The sequence below is a fragment of the Ceratotherium simum genome, chromosome 30 (assembly GCF_057802395.1).
Source record: "Ceratotherium simum simum isolate JZ-2026a chromosome 30, ASM5780239v1, whole genome shotgun sequence".
NCBI classification, from domain to species: domain Eukaryota; kingdom Metazoa; phylum Chordata; class Mammalia; order Perissodactyla; family Rhinocerotidae; genus Ceratotherium; species Ceratotherium simum.
The window spans coordinates 19,177,371-19,199,285 of record NC_141929.1 but is presented as its reverse complement, the minus strand read 5'-3'; the positions used below and the strand labels follow the sequence as shown (position 1 = coordinate 19,199,285).

The following is a 21,915-nucleotide window of genomic DNA, read 5'->3' as shown; positions in this document are numbered from 1 at the left end:
GGTGTGGTTTGCATGGGTCCAGGAAGATTTTTCCTTTATTTTGATGGCAGTGTAGGTGGTCAGTAGGACTTCATAAGATCCTTCCCAGCGAGGTGATAGTGCGTGTGTTCTTCCAAAGACTTTGATGTACACCCGGTCTCCTGGTCGGAAGGCATGGCAAAGCTTGTCAGAAGGTGGGGGCTGTGTCTGTTTTACCTGTTGACAATATGTTCAAGTATACTAGTTAATTTTTTTTTTTTTTAAAGATTTTATTTATTCATTTTTTCCCCCCAAAGCCCCAGTAGATAGCTGTATGTCATAGGTTCACATCCTTCTAGTTGCTGCACGTGGGACTCGGCCTCGCGTTGGACGGAGAAGTGGCGCCTTGGGGCTTGCCCGGGATCCGAACCCGGGCCGCCAGCATCAGAGCGCGCGCACTTAACCGCTAAGCCACGGAGCCGGCCCTAATTTTTATATATAGCTAGTCATAGCATCAAATTGTTCACTTAAGTTCCCATAATATTCACTTAATCCAAGAATTGAAGGTTTAGAGATCCCAGTAGGCATCGGGCTTCCAAAAACTATTTCAAAAGGAGTCAATCCATGTCTCCTATTTGGAGTATTTTGAATCTTTATAAGGGCCAAGGGCAGAGCTTCTGGCCATTTAAGTCTAGTTTCTTTCCTAAAGTCCTTTTTTTTTTTTTTTTTTTGGTGAGGAAGATCAGCCCTGAGCTAGCATCCATGCCAATCCTCCTCTTTTTTTTTTTTTTTTTGCTGTGGAAGACCAGCCCTGAGCTAACATCTATTGCCAATCCTCCTCCTTTTTTTTTCCCTTTTTCTCCCCAAAGCCCCAGTAGATAGTTGTATGTTGTAGTTGCACATCCTGCTAGTTGCTGTATGTAGGACGCCGCCTCAGCATGGCCAGAGAAGTGGTGCGTCTGTGCGCGCCCAGGATCCGAACCCGGGCCGCCAGTAGCAGAGCGTGTGCACTTAACTGCTAAGCCACGGCGCCGGCCCCTAAAGTCCTTTTTATGTCTAGATTTTTGCGTTCCACTTGCCCTGATGACTGAGGGTGATACAGGATATGAAATTTTAATGAGTACCCCAGAGTTTTTGCAAGTAAGTGGTTTATCTCTGCTGTAAAATGAGTTCCTTGGTCTGATTCAATCCATAAAGGAATGCCAAAACGAGGAATAACTTTAGTTATTAATTTCTTTACCACTGTTGTGGCATCTGCATATCTAGTCAGATAGCATTCAGTCCATCCACTAAACATGCAGACAATAACCAAACTGTGAGAGGGGCCTAAAGCTGGGGGCAAGTCTATAAAGTCCATTTGGAGTGCCACAAAGGGCACTGTGGACCTGGGAGGACTTTCTGGGGTATACTGATTTCTCCCAGAAACTTGGTAAGATTTGCAAGTAGTGCACTGGGAAATAATTTGGTCAGAAATTTTATGGATGCCAGGGAAAAACCAATTGTCTTTTAGTTCCTTTACCATCCCCCGTTTGCACATATGTCCCATTTGGTGGGAGATAAGTGCAAGCCTAAAAGTCAAAAGAAAAGGAGCTACAGGGAGTCCATTTGGCCCAATGTATAATCCATCTGATAATTGTTTGGAACCCTTTTGTATCCAGTTGTCTTGTTCAGACCGTGGGGCATTTGCCTGATAATAGTATCAGTCAGGGATAAAGGCAGGTTTAAAAATTGGGTGGAAAAAGGATAAGGGGGTCCATTATGAGCTGCATGTTTAGCAGCTCTGTCAGCCCTGTCATTTCCTAAAGATATGATATCGGTCTCCTTAGTATGGGCTGAATCCACGGGGTTTCCAAATTGTGCCAACAGTGTGACAGACTCCAACAGCATATCTGGAGTCTGTGTAAATACTGGCAGTTTTTCCTTTTGCTAATGTGCAAGCTCTAGTAAGAGCTATGAGTTCAACAGCTTGGGCTGATTTTACAGTGGGCAAAGAATAAGCTTCAAGAGTTTCATGTGGGGAAACTATGGCATAACCGGTTATTATGTTTCCCCAGAAATTTCGTTTACAGGAGGCGTCACAAAATAGAAGTAAGTCTGGATTGTCTAAACAGATGTCTGAGAGATCCTCGTGTGGCTTCGAGACCATTTCTGTAGTTGCAAGGCAATCATGTGGAATGGAGTGGGGCTCTCCATCATCAGGAAGGGGCAGTAAATTAGCTGGATTTAAAGTGTTACAACGATGTAAGTTGATGGAAGGGTTAGTTAAAAGAGACTGCTCATAGGTGGTCTGTTGTCACGTAGAGAGGTGTTGTGTCCTGTGAACTTGCAAAATAGTGGACACAGCATGGGGAACACAGAGATGAATGGGAGAGCCTAATGTTAGAGTACTAGCTTTGTCAATCAGGGTGGCAGCTGCAGCCACTGCACGTAAGCATGGGGGCACTGTGACCTGATGCTACAGGGTCTAGTTGGCATGAGAAATATGCTACAGGATGTGTTTGAAAGGCAAAAGATTGTCTTAGAATGCCTGTGGCAATTCCATTATTTTCATGACAGTATAGATGAAAAGGTTTGTCAAAATTAGGTAAGCTGAGAGCCAGAGGCATGAACAAAGCTAATTTTAAGGCTTCAAAGGAATTTAATGCCTCTGAGGGCCAGGAAATAGGCTCTGGAGTGATATCAGGGAGAAGAGCATACAGAAGTTTAGCAAGGGCTGCAAAATTAGGAATCCATTGGTGGCAGTAACCAGCTGCTCCTAGAAATTTACATAGCTGTTTTTTCATTTTGGAGAGAGGGATGGATAAAATTGACTCAAGGCATTTTGGGGTGAGCTTTTGAATGCCTTGAGATATCTCATGCCCTAAGTTGGTAACAGTCGTTTGCACCCACTGAAGTTTAGATCTGGAGGCTTTATGGCCTCATTTAGCCAGTGCCTTCAGAAAAATGAGGGAGTCGGTAAGGGCTCCCTGCTGAGTTTGATTATAGAGTAGAAGGTCATCAACATATTGAACAAGAGTGGAGCCTTGAGTAAAGGCTACAGAATCTAAGTCAGCTTTAAGGACTTGGGAAAATATTGAGGGAGACTCACAATATCCCTGAGGTATGCGAGTCCATGTTAATTGTTTCCCTTTAAATGTAAATGCAAAAAGAAATTGTGAGTCAGGGTGCAATGAGATTGAAAAGAAGGCTGAGCAGAGGTCAGCTGCTGTAAACCAGGCTGTGTCAGCAGGTATTGAGGTCAGGATGACAGCTGGATTAGGGACCACAGGATGCCGAAGAATTACAAAAGAGTTTATGCATCTGAGGTCTTGTACAAATCTATACATTTGGTTCCCGTCTGAGTCAAATTTGCCTTCTTTTTTTACTGGCAAGATTGGAGTGTTACAGGGTGAGGAAATAAAAACTAGTACATCTTGTTGCAAAAGGGAGTCTATTGTGGGTTTAATTCCTCACTCTCTCTGGACAGTCGGTATTGGACTACTGATGGAAATGGTTTATTCTTTTTCCAAGTGATGTGCATGAGTTCAGCACTAAGCAACAATCCTACCTCATTTGCATGTGTAGCCCAGAGACTAATTGGGACATCTTTTAAAGACTCATCTTCTTCAGAAGGATTTAAGATTTATTTTTTTATTTTTTTATTTTTTTCCCCCCAAAGCCCCAGTAGATAGTTGTATGTCATAGCTGCACATCCTTCCAGCTGCTGCATGTGGGACGCGGCCCCAGCATGGCCGGAGAAGCCGTGCGTCGGTGCGCGCCCGGGATCTGAACCCCGGCCCGCCAGCAGCGGAGTGCGCGCACTTAACCACTAAGCCACGGGGCCGGCCCTTTCAGAAGGATTTAAATCAGGACAAGTTTCTAGCAAGGAAAGTAGGAGACTTGAGGTTTGGTCAGAGGGCAAGGAGATAAAAACACCTTTTTCATTACAATTTATAGTGGCATTAAATTTACATAACAAATCTCTGCCAAAGAGGTTTGCTGGTGAACAGTCGGAGACTAGAAAGTCATGATGAGTGTTAAGGGGGCCTAAAGATATTCGACTGGGCTGAGATATGGGCAATGAAATAGGTTGCCCAGAGAATCCAACAGCTTGAATAGAATCAGAGGTGACAGGTAAAGATAAATCCTTCAAAAGGATAATAAAATCACGCCAGCGTCAATTAAGAAATCCAGTTCCTGATCCTCTAAGTTTAATGGTAGACTCAGGGGTGCGACTGAGGATCGGCTGACCCCATCACTTAAGGGAAAAATGCCCCTTAGGAGGAGAAAAACGAGCCTTCTGGGCATGCTGGGGCCAAGGGGGTATTTTTTTTTTTTTTAAGTCTTTTTTTTTTTTTTTTGAGGAAGATTGGCTTTGTGCTAACATCTGTTGCCAGTCTTTTTTTTTTCCTCCCCAAAGCCCCAGTGCATAGTTGTGTATCATAGTTGTAGAGTTGTAGCTATTCTACGTGGGACGCCGCCTCAGCATGGCTTGATGAGTGGTGCAAGGGGGAATATTTTTTAAACTTTCCCTTTTCTTGAGAGTGGGACATTCTCTTTTCCAATGCCCTGGTTTCTTGCAATACCTGCAATTGTCTGGAGGCAAATAGGGAGGCCTCTGAGTGGGCTTTAATTTACTTTCAGAGATGCATTTTTGCTTCTCAAAAGATTGAACTTGTAAAGCCAGAAGAGTTATCTTTAATTCTCTTTTTCTTTTTCTTTCCTGCTATTTTCAAAGAATTGTGTAGCAGCCTCTATTATTATTCTTAATGGTCCCCCTGACCAACCAACCACACTATTTTGAATTTGTTTTTTTAATATCAGGAAGAAAATTTCCAACTAAAGCAGAAATTAGGAGATTCCTATGTTCTGGGGCTTCTGGGTTTAATGCAGTGTGCCTTTGAAAAATTTGTATAAAATGTTCAACAAAGGCTTTTGGATGTTCCCCTTCATTCTGAGTGCATAATTCAATTTTTGACCAATGAACTTTAGGAGGAAATGCCTTTAACATCGCTCCTATTAAATCTTGAATATCAGCCTTTCAGCTGCACCACTTCTCAGTCATTTGCAAGAGGGCCTGGGAGAGGGTCTGGGAGAGGGTCTGGCCATCTCTTTCTCCTATGAGGGGGATTTTCTCCAGGGGGTCGTATGGTTTGTCTGATAACTACAGTGTAATCATGAGCTGGAAGAATGCCCCTTAGCAGCCAGTTGAGATATCTGTGGGTGGGGTTATGAATAGCCATTAATCTTTCTAATTCCTTTCTAAATTTAGTAGGATCTTCTGACAATGGTGGCAGGAGAGTTTTATAATTCAATAGATCAGCTGCTGTCCAGGGGACATGAATTCTCTACAGCAGAGGTCCAGGATACATCTGCATAGAAACATAGTGGACACTGCATAGAAACACCTGAAGCTGGCAGAGCCTGATTATAGAGCCCTGGAAAGTAGGAGGAGTTGTAAGGGACAGCAAAGCGAAGCTTCCGGCCTTTCCTGGCTCCTTCTACTAAGTTCACTTCCTGGCTTGCAGCATTCACACAAGTAACCTGTGTACCCCTCACTTGGAGGTCAGGTCTGAGTGCCCCCTGTAAGTCTTCGAGAGAGAGAGAAGTTAAAATGGGCAGCTGAATGCCCTTTGGAGAAGTTGGAGTTCTAGGATCTAAGGGAACTGGTGGAGGAGCTGGCTGAGGAGCTAAGTCCTGAGGGGGAGGGTTTGAACCAGGGGCCCAGAGATCCAAAAGATCTTCTGGGGAATCAGGGACAGGGAGTTGGGGACACAGGGGAGCATAGGAGGGAGGAGAAGAGGAATTTTCATTAAATTTACTTTTTTGTGTGTGTGTGTGAGGAAGATCATCCCTGAGCTAACATCCATGCCAATCCTCCTCTTTTTGCTGAGGAAGACCGGCCCTAAGCTAACATCTATTGCCAATCCTCCTCCTTTTTTTCCCTTTTTCTCCCCAAAGCCCCAGTAGATAGTTGTATGTTATAGTTGCACATCCTTCTTAGTTGCTGTATGTGAGATGCCACCTCAGCATCACTGGATAAGTGGTGCGTTGGTGCACGCCCAGGATCCGAACTCGGGCCGCCAGTAGCGGAGTGCGCGCGCTTAACTGCTAAGCCATGGGGCCGGCCCTAAATTTGCTTTTTAGTCTTTGCTCTAAATCTGACTTCTGTTCTTTCGTTTTATTAAGAGATTCCCTAAGGCTAGCCATTATATATTTTTTGGGTTTTCTTTTCAATGTGATCTTCCCATAAATATGAATAAGGAAGCTGCTTGTGATGAGAGCTCTCTAAAATATTTTTCAAATATAGAAGTTTTTCCAATTCAAAAGATCCGTCTTCTGGCCATTGAGGGGTAGGACCTCCATTTGTATATTTATTCCAATAGTGATTCAATCCAAAAAGCCTTTTTAAGGAAAGGCCCGGAGGTAACTTTCCAGGCTTAGACTAAATCTTTACCATGGATGCAAAAGGTGTCCCTGGAGAGGGCACAGATGATGTAGCCCCCATGATCCAAAGAATTCACTCCCAAAGATAGTCAGAGAAAGTAAAGACCTTCATTGCACAGGTGGTAAGGATGGTGTAGTGAAAACGGTGTCTCCAGTCTCCCACGAGAGCATGGGATGCCTCCAGTCACAGACCTGCTAATCTGTGACACTGGGCAGGTGCTACTGGAATGGGATTTTTCCAGCGCTATCAAGCAACGAAGGTTGAGACAACAAAGGCCCTTATGGATTGGGCCCTTTATGACAAACTCCCTTGAGAGCTTGGCACAGCTGGACAGAGAGAGAGCTCGGAATCCTAGTCTTTTTGACTGACCACCAAGGTGCACCCTGGTAAATGCATCTTCCATGTGGTGGAGACCAAGGAGAATATTCTCCCTGGTCAAGAAGCCAAGTTCTCAGAACATAGAACAAGACAGAAGGAAAAACCTCATCTGTTTTTTTTTCTTATATGCACAATGACAGCTTTAGCTAAGCCTTGGGTCTTTTGGAGCCAGAATAATACCTAGGAAGTAGGTGCTGTGGGGTTGGGGATCGTGTGTGCTTAACAGAGTACCTCATCATTACACGGACATTTTCTTGAAGTTGGCGGGGGACCTGTGTCATCTGCCCTGTTCTGTGACCAACTGGTCCTTTCATGAGAGACTTCTTGAGGTGGCAAGCGCCCTAATAGCTGTTAACTGCTCAATCTGCGCCCACCAAATTTGCGGCCTTTTTGGCTTCCAAGATGCCCTTAGCAACAGCTTTCACTTCATGTATGTATTAACCCACAGCAAAGTTTGTCTAAATAGATGCCGGTCTGGTGAGACTGCAAACTCAGCAGCCTGTGGGGCCAGCTCAGACAACAAGCTTATAGGACCTATGCCTATATCCTACCCTATGGTATTTCCTTCTTATGACATATGACACAAAAGACAGAGACAAAAGGGAAAAACAGTGACTATTTCTGGGAGGAAAAGGATCAATAAAGCTAAGAGTACTCTACCAAATTTACCAGAGTCACTAAAAGCACAAGAAACTAGTTTCCCAAATATTTTCTCCTGCCAATATAAATTTAGAAAAAGAAAAAAATTCTCACCACTTGCTTCCGCTGGACCCCACAGATAGAGATTCTAGGAGGCTGAACTTGTAAGAAATCTTGCTTTTTTTTTTTTTTTTTGTGAAGAAGATCAGCCCTGAGCTAGCATCCATGCTAATCCTCCTCTCTTTGCTGAGGAAGACCGGCTCTGAGCTAACGTCTATTGCCAATCCTCCTCATTTTTTTTTTTTTTTTCTCCCCAAAGCCCCAGTAGATAGTTGTATGTCATAGTTGCACATCCTTCTAGTTGCTGTATGTGGGACGCGGCCTCAGCATGGCCGGAGAAGTGGTGCGTCGGTGTGCACCTGGGATCTGAACCCGGGCCACCAGTAGCAGAGTGCACGTGCTCAACCGCTAGGCCATGGGGCCGGCCCAGAAATCTTACTTTTTGCCAGTTTTTGTCAGGCGACCTAGGATCTCTTCATCTGCAGTAGTCCCAGGGAGAAGGCAGTTCTTCCAGGCAGAGAAGGCAACTTGCCAGCCAGTGGGGATCCTGGCGACTATGCCAAAACTGTAGGGGAACAGGGAGAATCCCCCTTGCTCTTTCCCTTAAGATTCTTATGGCTGGTCAAATAATTAAAAAGGCAGGTTAACAGGAGAAAATAAAACAAAGTTTAATAACATGTATACATGGGAGAAACCCAGAAAACTGAACAACTTGCCACAATGGCCAAGTTGCCCCCTTAAATATCATCTCAACTAAAGACAAAGGAGGATGTTGGGGGTAATGGTTTGGGACTTCAAAGCGGGGGGAATCAATTCACATGGGGTTGGAAAAGCAAATGTTTGTTAGACAACTGTTTACTGGGCCACCTATAGAGAATGTGGCCCAAGAGACAGAATTTCGATAAGATGGGCTTGTTGGTGCCCTTCTTATCATACCTATTTTACATTATACTATAGTTATCTCATGGTATTAGCTCCTTCCTGGAATAGGCATTCTATCTTAAATTCTTTTTTTTTTTTTTTGTGAGGAAGATCAGCCCTGAGCTAACATCCGTGCTAATCCTCCTCTTTTTGCTGAGGAGCACCGGCTCTAAGCTAACATCTATTGCCAATCCTCCTCCTTTTTTTTTTTTCCCCAAAGCGCCAGTAGATAGTTGTATGTCATAGTTGCACATCCTTCTAGTTGCTGTATGTGGGACACGGCCTCAGCATGGCCGGAGAAGCAGTGCGTTGGTGCGTGCCTGGGATCCAAACCTGGGCCGCCAGTAGCAGAGCGCGTGGACTTAACCACTAAGCCATGGGGCCGACCCCTATCTTAAATTCTTTTAGGCAGTTTGGGGAAAGGCCAAATGTTCTTCCTGAGTCTTCTGAGCCTTTATGGTCTTCAGCTCGAAATAATCCGTTTACCAGAGTGCCCCATCTTGGGGCGGCCTGCCCTGAACCCCATCATTCACATACCAATTTCTCTTATCAATTGGATAAAAATTGAAGGCAAAAGGATAGCCAATTCAGAGAGAGTGATCTGGTAGACTTTTGTTGCACCCCCATCCCCTCAACCCCAAATACCAGGCTGGCTAGTTGGAAGTAGTGGCTTAGTTATGAGTTCCTTGAATCGGTGATTTTCATCCCATTGTTGCAGGTCTGCAAATCTACTTTGTGGGGACAGGATAAGCAATGCATGTCACACAGTTATGGACAGGTTTTTTGAGAATGTGTGTAGATACTGTTGTGACTAATTAAATGCAAATGAATTAAAAACCATTATTGTAGTCATAGTAGCTTTTTATAATATTTTTTTCTCATTTATCACCTATTACCTGAAGAACAAGTATTGTGACAGAAAATGATGGGAACCACTGTCTCAGACTGGCTTCTCTGACCACTTCTCTTTAGTTAAGCCTTTGTTGCTGTGTTCTGGAACAAGTGGCTCAAGGTGTTAGACTTTCAATAGAGTTTGTTGCGTATTTTCTGTCCTTTATATATTTTTATTCAGTGATCATGGACTGAGTACTGATCCTGTGCTAGGCCTTCTACTGGGTGCTGCTAAAATACACAAGGAGCTCACAAAGTAGTTAGGAGAGACTGAAGGTAAGTAAATGCAACAGAGTGAGTTGGCTGCTAAGGCAGAAGTATGTACTAGAAACCTTAGGGGCACAAGGAGATATGTGGAGAAAGGTGGCAGCCAGAATGTTGAGGAAAAGGTGGGAGAAGAGTGTTAGAGGCAGAGGGCTCAGCATGAGCAGAGATGTGTTTGTTTGATGAACTCTGGAAACCCTGAATATTCCAGGTTCTAGAAACTGCAAGTAATCCAATGTGACTTGACCATGAGTGGGACTGTATACAGCAAGGGGTCTAGTGATAAGACCCTGCTAAGAAGGTTGGAATTGGTCCTAAAAGCCTCAGGAAGCACCTGAGGGAAGATTCCTAACTGTGCTCTGATACCAACTGAGTAGAAAGTGAGGTTGGTATTCTGTTGTGAAACTTGAGGAGCTAGCAAAAGCAGTGTTTTTCTCTGCCAGAAGACTCTCTCCCATCCCTGACCTGCCCCCATTTCCTGCATGGAGGTAAGCCCTATTGCAGGTGCCAATTTTTTTTTTTCTCAGAATTCACATAATTACTTAGACAAGAACTATATTGGGATGTTCCATTTTCAGGTCTTCTAGATCCTTGCTGATTTTATGTCTACTTGTTCTATTGATGACTGAGAGAGGTCTGTTGAAGTCTCCAATTATAATCGTGGATTTATCTATTTCTCTTTTCAGATCTATCAGTTTTGGCTTCACATGTTTTGAAGCGATATTGTTGGAGGAAATACACATTTAGAACTGTCTTCTTGGTGAATTGACCTCTTTATCATTAGGTAATTTCCCTATTTATCCCTAGCAATATTTCTTATTCTGAAGTCTATTTTGTCTGATGTTAACATAGTTATTCCACCTTTCTTTTAGTGTCTGCATGATTTTTTTCCCATCCTTTTACCTGCAACTTATTTCTGTCTCTATATTTAAAATGGGTTTCTTGGGGCCAGCCTGGTGGCACAGCAGTTGTGTGTGCGCGCTCAGCTTCTCTGGCCCAGGGGTCGCAGGTTCAGATCACGGGCACGCACCGATGCACCGCTTGTCAAGCCATGCTGTGGAAGCGTCCCATAAAGTAGAGGAAGATGGACACGAATGTTAGCTCTGGGCCGATCTTCCTCAGCAAAAAAAGGAGGCTTGGCTGGAAGAAGATCAGGGCTGATCTTCCTCACAAATAAATAAATAAATAAAATGGGTTTCTTGTAGACTGCATATTGGGTTTTGTATTTTTATCTTATCTCACAATGTCTTTTTTTATGTGTGCGTGTGAGGAAGATCAGCCCTGAGCTAACATACGATGCCAGTCCTCCTCTTTTTGCTGAGGAAGATCGGCCCCAGGCTAACATCCGTGCCCATCTTCCTCTATTTTATATGGGATGCTGCCACAGCATGGCTTCACAAGTGGTGTGTCCGTGTGCGCCCGGGATCCGAACCTGAGAACCCCCAGGCCGCCGAAGCAGAGCAGGCGCACTTACCAGCTAGGCCACCGGGCCGGCCCCTGACAATGTCTTTTTTTTTTTTTTTTTAATTGATGTTTTAATAGTTTATAACATTGTGAAATTTTGGGTTGTACATTTTTGTTTGTCCATCACCATATATATGTCTCCCTTCACCCCTTGTGCCCACACCCTACCCCCATTGCCCCTGGTAACCACAATACAGTTTTCTCTGTGCATGTGTTGGTTTATATTCCACATATGAGTGAGATCATACAGTGTTTGTCTTTCTCTTTCTGGCTTATTTCACTTAACATAATACCCTCCAGGCCCATCCATGTTGTTGCAAATGGGACGATTTTGTCTTTTTTTATGGCTTTGTAGTATTCCATTGTATATCTATATACCACATCTTCTTGATCCAATCACCAGTCGAGGGACACTTAGGTTGCTTCCACTTCTCGGCTATAGTGAATAATGCTGCAATGAACATAGGGGTGCATAAGCCTCTTTGGATTGTTGATTTCAGGTTCGTTGGATAGATTCCCAGTAGTGGGATAGCTGGATCATAGGGTATTTCTATTTTTAATTCTTTGAGGAATCTCCATACCATTTTCCATAGTTTGCATTCCCACTAGCTGTGTATGAGGGTTCCTGTTTCTCCACATCCTCTCCAACATTTGTTGTTTTTTGTCTTGGTGATTATAGCCATTCTAAATGGTGTGAGGTGATATCTTAGTGTTGTTTTGATTTGCGTTTCCCTGATGATTAGTGATGTTGAACCTCTTTTCATGTGCCTATTGACCATCTGTATATCTTCTTTGGAGAAGTCTGACAATGTCTTTTAATTGGTGTGTTTAGATCATTTACATTTTAAGTTATTATTGATATGGTTGGATTAAAATTTGCCATCTTGCTAGTTGTTTTCTGTTTGTTTCATATGTTCTTTGCTTCTTTTTTCTTCTTTTTCTACCTACTTTTGGATTATTTTTTATGGTCTGTTTCATCTCCACTGTTGGCTTATTTATACCTCCTCTTTTAAGTTTTTAGTGGTTGCCCTAGTTTTACAATGTACATCTTTAATTAATCACAGTCTACTTTTAAATAATATTACGTCATCTCACACATAATGTAAGAAACTTGCAACAATATAACTCCCAATTCTTCTTTCCTATCTTTGTGCTATTGTTGTCATACATTTTATTTTTACATGTGGTATAAATCCACAATGCATTGCTACTATGTTTAATTTAGGCAGTCAATTATATTCTTAAGCAATTAAGAATAAGCAGAAAAGTGTATTTTTTAATGTTTACCTGAGACCATTTGATATTGTTCTATAACTCTTAGCTGCTCTATTCTGTTTTATTTTTTTCATATTTTGACTCATAGTTTTCATCTCTCTGCTGAAATTCCACATCTGTTCCTGCATGCTGTCCAACTTTTACATTAGAGCCTTTAATATATTAATCATAGTTCTTTTAAATTCTCTGTCTGGTAGTTTTAATATCTGAATCATCTCTAAGTCTTGTCCCGTTGATTCCTTTACCTCTTGATAGTGGGTTGTTTTTCTTGCTTTTTTGTGTTGCTTGTAATTTGTTATTGATTGCCACACGTAGTATGTAGAAACAGTAGAGACTGAGGTACATAGTATTTATGCTGGGAAATGGGTATGATTCTTCTTTTGCTAGGCTGTTTTTGTTGGAGTTTGAGTCTTTTGGGAGGTCATTTGGGTTTGGGTTTTGTTGCTGCTATGGTTACCTTAAGTATACCTATGGCTTCAAATTCCTCTGGTATTTCCTTGCACTTATGGTTGGTTTGCTGGAGGGTGGGTTTTTCTCAACATTTATGCTCCACTCAGGTTCAGGTCTTCTTTGTGCCCCTGTGCCTCAATGCACATTCTACCCCACTCTTGTTGCTGTGTGCTTGCTAACCTGGTCGTGGGAAGCAGAGGGGTTCTCTGTTGCCTTGGTTCAGCCTCAGTCTTAGGCAAGCCCTCTTTCCCTGGGTCTGGGGGTTGGAGGGTGGGTCTTTGTGCGTGATCCTGCCCCTCTCCCAGAGGTAGGACAGTTCTAATGGTCTGGACTAGAATTTCCTGCCCCTTCCCCAGGTGTAGAGGGTGGGTTTTTTTTTCTTTCTTTCTTTTTTTTTTCCCCCCAAAGCCCCAGTAGTTGTATGTCATAGTTGCACATCCTTCTAGTTGCTGTATGTGGGACGCGGCTTCAGCATGGCGGGAGAAGCGGTGCATCAGTGCGCGCCCGGGATCCGAACCCGGGCCGCCAGTAGCAGAGCGCGCGCACTTAACCGCTGAGCCATGGGGCTGGCCCAGTTTGTTTTTTCTTTTACCCTGCCCCAGCTGCCTTGGGAGTAACAGAGTTTGCCGTCCTTTCCCTAGGAGTTTAAGATTTTTATTCTTTAGAGGAGGGACCAGGTGGACCTTTGTATTTTCTCCCAGAGCCGTGACTGCTTTCCTCTGACTGCTTTCCTCCTCCAGGCCAGCACTACTGAGAGGCTTTCTCTGGTCTCCTGCCTAGTATTTCTTATGAGCACCCACCGAAGTCTGTGGAGAAAAACCTCTGAGTGTCTATGGCTCTTGCTAACCCACACTTGACCTTTAGTAATTCATTAAAAATTGTACCTGAATTCTTCTTGCCTGCCTGTATGGTGATCCCATTGTTCTCCTTCTGCCACAGGTGAGCCAAAGCTTACATCTCTCCTTGGAGGTGCCTGTTTTTCCTTACATTTCAGTCTAGTTGGTTGCCTTGTAACCTCAGCCTTCTGATGGCTTCAAGAAAACTTTGGTTATCTGGCTTTTTTTGGTCATTGGAGTAAGAGTGATGCTTCTCCTAGCTTTCTACTTCCTAAATGGAAGTTAGAAGTCAAGGAAATTCCATTTTATACTAGATTTTATTTTCCAGTGAAATGAGCTTACCTCTCTTCCCCTCCCTGTGATATTGTGATTAAATATATATTTGGTCTTCGTCCACTGTTTCTGGCACACAGCTCCTATAATTTCCTATATAAGAGCCATAGGGGCATTTTTTGTTATAATATTTGGTTTTGTTCCCGGTTCCTGAAATAGCTCCAGAGCAATAAAAGTGAAATGGATGTCTTTTGTTATTTATGTAACAAGCCCCTTTCAACACATCTGAGTTTATGTTAATGAGGTGATGTTTGGAAAGCATCTAGATTCTCTAAGGATGGGGGCTGGCCAACCCTGTGATTAGAGAGTTGGAACTTTAAGTCCAGTCCCGAGCTTCTGGGAGGGGAGAGGGGCTAGAGGTTGAACCAATCACCAGTGGCCAGTGATTTAATCGGTTATGCCTTTGTAATGAAGCCTCCATAAAAATCCAAAAGAACGGGTTTTGGATAGCTTCCAGGTGGGTGAACACGTGGAGGTGCTAGGAGAGTGTGCCCAGAGAGGGCATGGAAACTCCTCTCCCCTTCCCCTTACCTTGCCCTATGCATCTCTTCTATCTAGCTGTTCCTGAGTTATATCCTTTATAATAAACTGATAATCTAGTAAGTAAACTGTTTTCCTGAGTTCTGTGAGGTGCTCTAGCAAATTAATTGAACCCAAGGAGAGGGTAGTGGGAACCTTTGATTTATAGCCACTTGGTTAGAAGCACAGGAACAACCTGGACTTGCGATTGGCGCCTGAAGCGGGGGTGAAGGGGGCAGTTTTTGTAGGACTGAGCCTTTAACCTGTGGGATCTGATGCTGTCTCTAGGAAGATGGTGTCAGAACTGATTAAATTGTAGGACACCCAGCTGGTGTTGCAGAATTGCTTGATATGTAGAAAGTCCAAAGAGAACATCTGGTAGCCCCAGCCCCCCTCTCCCCTAGCTAGGGTCTGGTGGAATAGGGAAAGCTGGAGTGGTCCCTGGGCCAAGTTTCTCTGCTTGCCTCTGTGTTGAGTTGGGTGGAAAAAAGGGCAACCTAGGTGTCTCTGCACCTGACTCTTATGTGAGAATATAGGCTTTTTAGCTGTTTCCTGGTTTTGTTTTCATGGATGTGTGGGCTCACCTGACAGGCACATGAAAACAAATATGTTCCCACATGCTTGCATAGGGAAACCTTCATGGCTTGGTGCCAGGAGTGAAAGGCAAGGGGGTGCCACCTTAAAGCCAGGCCTCATCTAAGCAGAGCTAGGCTGGCTCAACCCCTCTGGGAGTGGGGGAAGGCTTGCTAGTGCCCCAGAGGAGCTTTTTCATTTGGGCTCAGGTCCAGACTCTGGAAGGGGACTGGGACAAGTAGGGCAGGAGTTTTGGGTGGAGCCTGTGGAGGCTGGAGTTTTCCCTGAAAATGACTCACTCTTGAGTGGCTGTGGTTCTCTTGCTCTGAGCTCCATGATACAAGGTTCCAGCACATCTGTCTTTGTTGAGTAAATGAGAGGCTTCTGGGAAGATGATGTACTGATCCCATTTTTGTCCCTGGAAGTTATCTCTGTGACATTAAAGAACTGACTCCTGGGTGGGAATCAAATGGCCCACCAGATTTCTTTCTCCAGAAGATGAGGTGGGAATGGGGCATCTGAATTCCTCATATCAGGGCATAGGAATTAAGGGAGAGAGAAAACCATGCTTAGTGCAGGGTCAGGAAGATGCTTGTCTTCCTCTGACAGATTCTGGGTCCTTATAGGTAGGTTAGTGTGGAATCCAACTTCCTTGAGGTTTCTGGACTGTCTCAACTCTAAACGAAAGGTAGTAGTTGTGTGTGTGTGTGTGTGTGTGTGTGCACGCCATCTCCGTACAGGATGCCTTCCAATTCCAGATCTGTGGATAAGAGAAGCCTTATAGCTTTGACTGAGTGTCAAGACTCTTGGGTCCTGTTCTGGGAGCATCTCTTTGCAACTCCAGATGGTAGTGAGGGGCATGCCGAGGAGGAAAGCAAATAAGCCAATAGCAGATGAGCCCCAGGTTAGGGTGCCCTCTGGATGTTCTTTCTCCATCTGGTCTTATTATGTTATCCCTCTTTTCTGGGCACTTTGGAAAAAGAAAGGTGTTGATTGGGCAAGCAGCAATGTAGGAAGTAAGATGGGTGTTGTGGACACAGTGACTCAAGGGTGTGTATTTTCATGAAGGTCCTCTCCTTTGGCCTGTCTCTGCAACAGCAATGTCCCCTTGTCTTAGCATCTTTGTAGCCCTTCCCACACACGCTCATGTTTTTTGCCAGCCTGAGAGTAGCTACAGACCTCTCCACATGTGGCTGGATGCCGCAGAAGTCCCTGTTATGCTTGGGTGGAGGTGAGTGGATATGGACAGTGAGAAGCCTATCAGACTGCCTAGGGCTGTGAACCTGGTGCTGGGACTCTGGTCTCTCTGCAGGGCAGGTTTGCAGGTTTTAAGCTGGAAAGAACAGAGCAAAACCTACACCTCAGAGAGAATCATGCTCTGGGTAAACCTAACACCAGCCTACCCTGGGCGTCAAGCTAGGTACCTCTTATTGAAAGTCACCATCATATCATGCCTGAGCTCTCATGGTGTCTTTCTTGGGAGCAGTAGAGGTCTACCTACCTTCATTTCTTTGTGTCCTATAATGGGAACTGAGATAGGCTCATTGTATTTAGGTCTGTGTGTGAGGCATGCTGTCCCTGCATTAGAGGTGGGCAGGGAAATCTGCCTGCCTTGCTGATGTAAACCAGAGCCTCACCAGTTCTTGCCCTAGACTGACATACTTATATTCTTTGCCAGACCACAGTAAACACAGGTGTGGAGGAACCATTTGCCATGGAAGCCAGGGATCTGGAGAGCATGGAGAGCCCCACACCGGTCTACCATCTCATACCTGAAGCCAGCCAGCCCAAGGGGGAAGAAGATGTCAGCATGCCACCTCAAGGGACTGCAGGAACTATGCAGCTGAAGAAGGAGATCTCTCTGCTGAATGGGGTCAGCCTGGTGGTGGGCAACATGATCGGCTCAGGAATCTTTGTCTCACCCAAAGGCGTGCTGGTATACACTGCCTCCTACGGGCTGTCACTGGTCGTATGGGCCATTGGTGGGCTTTTCTCCGTTGTGGGTGCCCTTTGCTATGCGGAGCTGGGGACCACCATCACCAAGTCTGGGGCCAGCTACGCTTATATTCTAGAGGCCTTTGGGGGCTTCATTGCCTTCATCCGCCTCTGGGCCTCCCTGCTAATCATTGAGCCCACCAGTCAGGCCATCATCGCCATCACTTTTGCCAACTATATCATCCAGCCCTTCTTCCCCACCTGTGATCCCCCGTATCTGGCCTGCCGTCTCCTCGCTGCTGTGTGCATATGTAAGTCTGGGGGCTTAGAGGGGGAGTATGTGTGGGGGTGTGGGTTACTTTAATAATGCTAATGGTACCTTATATTTGAACAGCCTGTTTTCTTTTTTGGGGGGAAGAGAGGCATCTTATCTTTTGAAGAAGTAATTTCACCAGTCATTTGATCTTGAGAGATAAGTAAGGGTAAAGGATGGGGATGGGAGAAGTTTGAATCTGTTTGTGGCTTTTGGTGCCTCACATTCCTTCTATTCTTGGCTGTCCCTGAGTTCTGTTCCCCAGTCTATGTGACAGGTTGGTGCATGTCTTTTATTTTTCTTGTCAGGTGTTTTGATTGGAGTCAACACGACTAGTTGTAACTTAACCCAGAAAAAACATCAGTGCTGAGGCCTTAATATGCTGCTAAAAAAAAAAAGTTATTTTGCTTCCCAGCTTTTTATCTCAAACCAATTTAAAGGCATCAGTGAGGAAATTGGCTTCTCTAGACTGTGGGGTCCCAAGACATTATCTCTTAGGCCCCCAGGACCACTCCTTCCTGCCACTGCCACTCTCTGCAGCCCGTTCTCAGCAGCAGGCACCGCACCAAAATGGCTTTTTCCCTTTGGTGTTTCAGATTTCTTTACACTGACTTTGTAAACAAGTTCTGCGTGTGGCCTGTGAGAGGAAGGTGGCTTCTACCCTATATTTGGGTTTCTGAGGACAGAACCTGAGAGATCCCAATGGATTCCTCTTTATTTTCCTTTTGCTCTTTTGAGGTGGTAAGGAGGGATTCTATGTGAAATCACTGAAAGGGAGAGAAGACTGCTGTGAATTTACATAGTCTTGTAGAGCTAGTGTTTTATCTGAGAAATGGCCCAGAATTCCCTATGTTCCTTAGCACTGTGCTGCCGGAGGCACTTAATTATACTCTGTTCTTTCCATATCTCTGCTTGCAAAAGCTTTGGCAGTATATGTAGTTTATCCACAGTGTTAAAAATAGACTGAGGGTACCTTGGAGTTAGCAATAAAGGATTGTACAGTACACTGTGCCTCCTGACTTTAAGGAATTTGTTAAACACAAATGTTAAAGGGAACCCCTCTGCAGATACTCCTAGGAGGAGAGAAGATGGATACTTAGCCATATATCTGATAGAGTTTGGCCAGGGGAATCTTCTCTGGTAGGTTGGAGCTCAGGCTGCCAACTAAACTCATTATCCTTAGGGGCTCTTATTCACTTTTGGGACTATAGGGGAAAGCGGCAGTTCCTGAGGTCCACAGGTCTCCTCTTCTGGCCAGGTGCCCAGCATTGTAAGAGTACTTGATTTGACTGTAGAAGGGTGATGTTTCTGGCTTAAGTGTTGTTAGCCCATTTGTCTTTGTGGGAACCTGTCTGTTGTGTAGCCTTACACATATCGTTGGAGAGTATTTGCTGTGAAAGTTTCAACATAGAAGTCAGTTCAGCATTGACACAGTGGCATCAAAACAGAGGCCTGCTCACAGCTGAGACTCCATTTCCCCTGAGGGTTTGTTTGGTGAGGCTGACAGTGAGGAGGAGGGGAAGCAGGGGGAGGAGGAACGGGACGGGGAGGAGGAAGGAGAGGGGGACTGCCAAGGGTGAGACTGGAGTGAAGAAACTCTGTGTAATGCCTGAATAGCTTTCTGTTGTCTCCTGCTGTCTTGGACTCAGGCCTGGGCAGCGTTCTGAGTAGGAGGGTATGCTCTCCTATTTTGTTCAGTTGTTGCTATGGATAGACAGCTTTCATGTTCTGAAGTGACAGACCTAAGGAGGACTGTGTCTTGACCATAGTTGCTCAAAGACCTGAACTCTAACCCTATATATAGTTTGAATGTTTTGATAATAAGAATATGTATATTTGGTCCGGCCCCATGGCTTAGCAGTTGGGTGAGCGTGCTCCGCTGCTGGCGGCCCGGGTTCGGATCCTGGGCGTGTACCGACGCACTGCTTCTCCAGCCATGCTGAGGCCGAGTCCCACATACAGCGGCTAGAGGGAGGTGCAGCTGTGACATGCAGCTATCTGCTGGGGCTTTGAGGGGGGGGGAATAAATAAATAAAATTATAAAAAAAAAAATATGTATATTTGTGTAATTAAAAACAAGGAGGCTTTTTAAAAAGGCATGTACATTACATATTCATACACATCCAAAGAGGTAGCTCCTGATTCCAGGATCTCCATTTGGAAGGGTTTACCTCTCCTGAACTGTTGTGGAACATTTCTCTCCTAATAGACTTGTAGATGGTTTTTTCCCCTCCTTTTTTTCTTTTCCCACCTTGTTGTTAAGGATTGCACTCCTCTGTCCTTGGATGCCCCTTAGTACTCCCAGCCTGCTTGCGGAAGGAATTGGAGGGGTTCTTTCCCTCCCTGTTGCTTGTGGGAAAAGGGATTTGTGATTGTCAGCATAACTGAGACTACAACTTCAGATTGCTAGGCCATCTCATCAGAAAGAGTATGAAAGGCGCAGTTTTGTCTAAGGGCACGTGTATTATTCAGGATTAGTTTGAGTTTCAAACAACTGAAAACCAAAAGCAGCATGGCTCAAACATATTGAAATTTATTTCTCTCACATGTTAAAAGTAGGCAGTGTGGGGCTTGTAGGATGAGTTCATAATTCTTCAGGGAGCCAGGTTCCTTCCTCTGTCTTATCGCATTGCCATCCTCAGTGTGTGACTTCTAGCCGGTGGCTCAGGATGGCTACTCAAGCTCTAGCTGTCCTGTCTGCATTGTAGCTGACAGGAAGGACAAAAAAAGGCACGCCCCACCCTTCAAAGATATGTCTTGAGGTCTTATTCATATAAAACTTTGCTTACATCCCTGGGGTAAGAACCTAGTTACTGGCCATACCTGCCTGTAAGAGAGGCTGGGAAATGTCATCTGTATTTTGGGCAGCCATGAGTCCAGCTAAAATTTCTATTACTAAGGAAGAAGGGAAGAACAGATATTAGAAGATAACTAGCAGTCTTTGCCACAGAGAGATTTTGGGGATTTGTTTCTGCTTTGGGATTGGATCTGGATCTGCTATTTGAGAACTCCTTTCCCAGCAACAAGCCCCCAGAGAGCCTTGAAGACCCTCACACGGGTCCTGCACTCATTGGTTCAGGCTTTCCAGCAAGGAAATGAGATCAGGAGAAGAGACAAGGTTTGGATGTTTTAATTGTGGTAGTTGAATCTGAGCACCTGGCCTCAGGCCCTGTTGTCTTATGTTTGAGCTCTGACAGAGTCTATGGTGCTAGATGGGGATGGGAGTTCTGGGAGGCATGGAGGGACGGGGATCAGATGGTGAAATTTTGTTTCTTAATTAGAATCAGGAAAACATTCAGGGGACTTGGCTTCTGCTTGGTAGACTGTTCTTGGAGCTCTCTGTTCTCTGGTAGCACTGAGAGTAGGATGAAGCAAGCAAGGCACCTGGGGCCAGCATTTAAGGATGCCCTCACTCTCAGATTGCTCAGTGGCCCTAAGAGTCAGTGCTGCCTTAAATTTTGTGCCCCAGGTGCCTTACCTCACCCTACTCCTGGCCCTGCTCCCTGGCTGCACATTGTTGTTAATTAAGTATTTTTATTTTTATTGAGAAAGAAACATATGTGCATGGTAAATAAGTCAAAGTATAAAAGGGTATACAATGGAAAGTCTCCCTCCCTCTCTAGAGCTTTAGTCTTACCCCCTAGAGGCAACCACTGTGACAAGGCTCTTTATATCCTTCCAGCTAGTCTTTCGGGAGGGGCTTTGCAGGGATCTCCATGAGGTGCTGCCTTCGTTCATCTGTTCAGCATGTAGTCATTGAATTCTCACTGTGTGCGGTATTTACTAGTGTGCAGAGAGGACCAAGCCAAGGTAGTAATTTGTAGCAGAATGAAGGGAAGGAGAAGGAGCAGAAGTGAGAGGGAGTGCTTGTTGGTGGGGCTGAGGAGTGTGTCAGTTTCTCTTCTCCATCTTGCAGTCACATCTTGGTGCTACAAACCAGAAGTACAGTGAGCACAGCCAGGACATTGTGAGACAGTCTCTTTTGCCATGTGTATGTCCACTGTTTGTCTCTCTCTCTCTCTTTGTCCCTTTCTCTCTGTCTCTGCCTCCTTGGTGTTGTCTCTTGTCTCTATGTATTTCTGCATCTTTCTCCATCGGCCCTTTTCTCACAAGCTGCATGCTCTCACACTTCTTTTTGTAGTCCTGCTTCCTTCCTCTGCTTTCTTGTGGTTTTTGTTCATCTGTAATTACAAAGGCTTGTATGTGACTTTGACTTGCTATGGCTCCTGACTCTGCTGCTGTTAAATAGATTCAGTCTCTTGGTATCCTGACTTCATGTTCCTGGAAGCTTGGTTTGGGTCCATTGTCTGGCTCAATTAGCTGTGATAGGGGAGGGAGAGCAATTCCCAAGAAGGAGCTTGGCAGGTACCTCAAAATATGCTTACTGTGTTGCACAGGGGTCTGTGGATTACTGGTGGCTATTAACTAGGTAAACCTTATGTTAGCTGATCTAGGCTTAGCCCCACGCAGCAAACTTTGATTAGCAGGGCAGATTCCTGGGAAGACCTGCCAGCAGCATGCATTCCTTTGACCTTCTCCCCTCCCCCTTGACCATTATTCCCACTCTCCCATCCTCCACCTCATATGACTGACTAGTAATCACCCCTGTTATTTGCCAGCATATTGAGTGAAAGCTCTTGAAGTGCCATGGGGGCTGTTCAACCACCGGTGTTTATTTC

The 21,915-nt window shown here is 44.7% G+C and overlaps 1 protein-coding gene across 5 annotated transcripts in view; it reads left to right on the top strand.

The window, feature by feature from the left end:
• The window catches only part of SLC7A6 (solute carrier family 7 member 6), a 47,189-nt gene that overhangs the window by 7,460 nt on the left and 17,814 nt on the right, over positions 1–21,915 (top strand). For 3 of the 5 annotated variants that reach the window (XM_087420067.1, XM_087420063.1, XM_087420064.1), the window contains exons 3-4: positions 10,225–10,322; positions 16,667–17,234. In XM_087420067.1, the coding sequence (XP_087276193.1) occupies positions 16,703–17,234 (532 nt within the window). In that variant the 5' untranslated portion in view covers positions 10,225–10,322; positions 16,667–16,702. The remainder of the gene's footprint in view (positions 1–10,224; positions 10,323–16,666; positions 17,235–21,915) is intronic. The other 2 variants (XM_087420066.1, XM_087420065.1) reach the window with 1 other exon arrangement.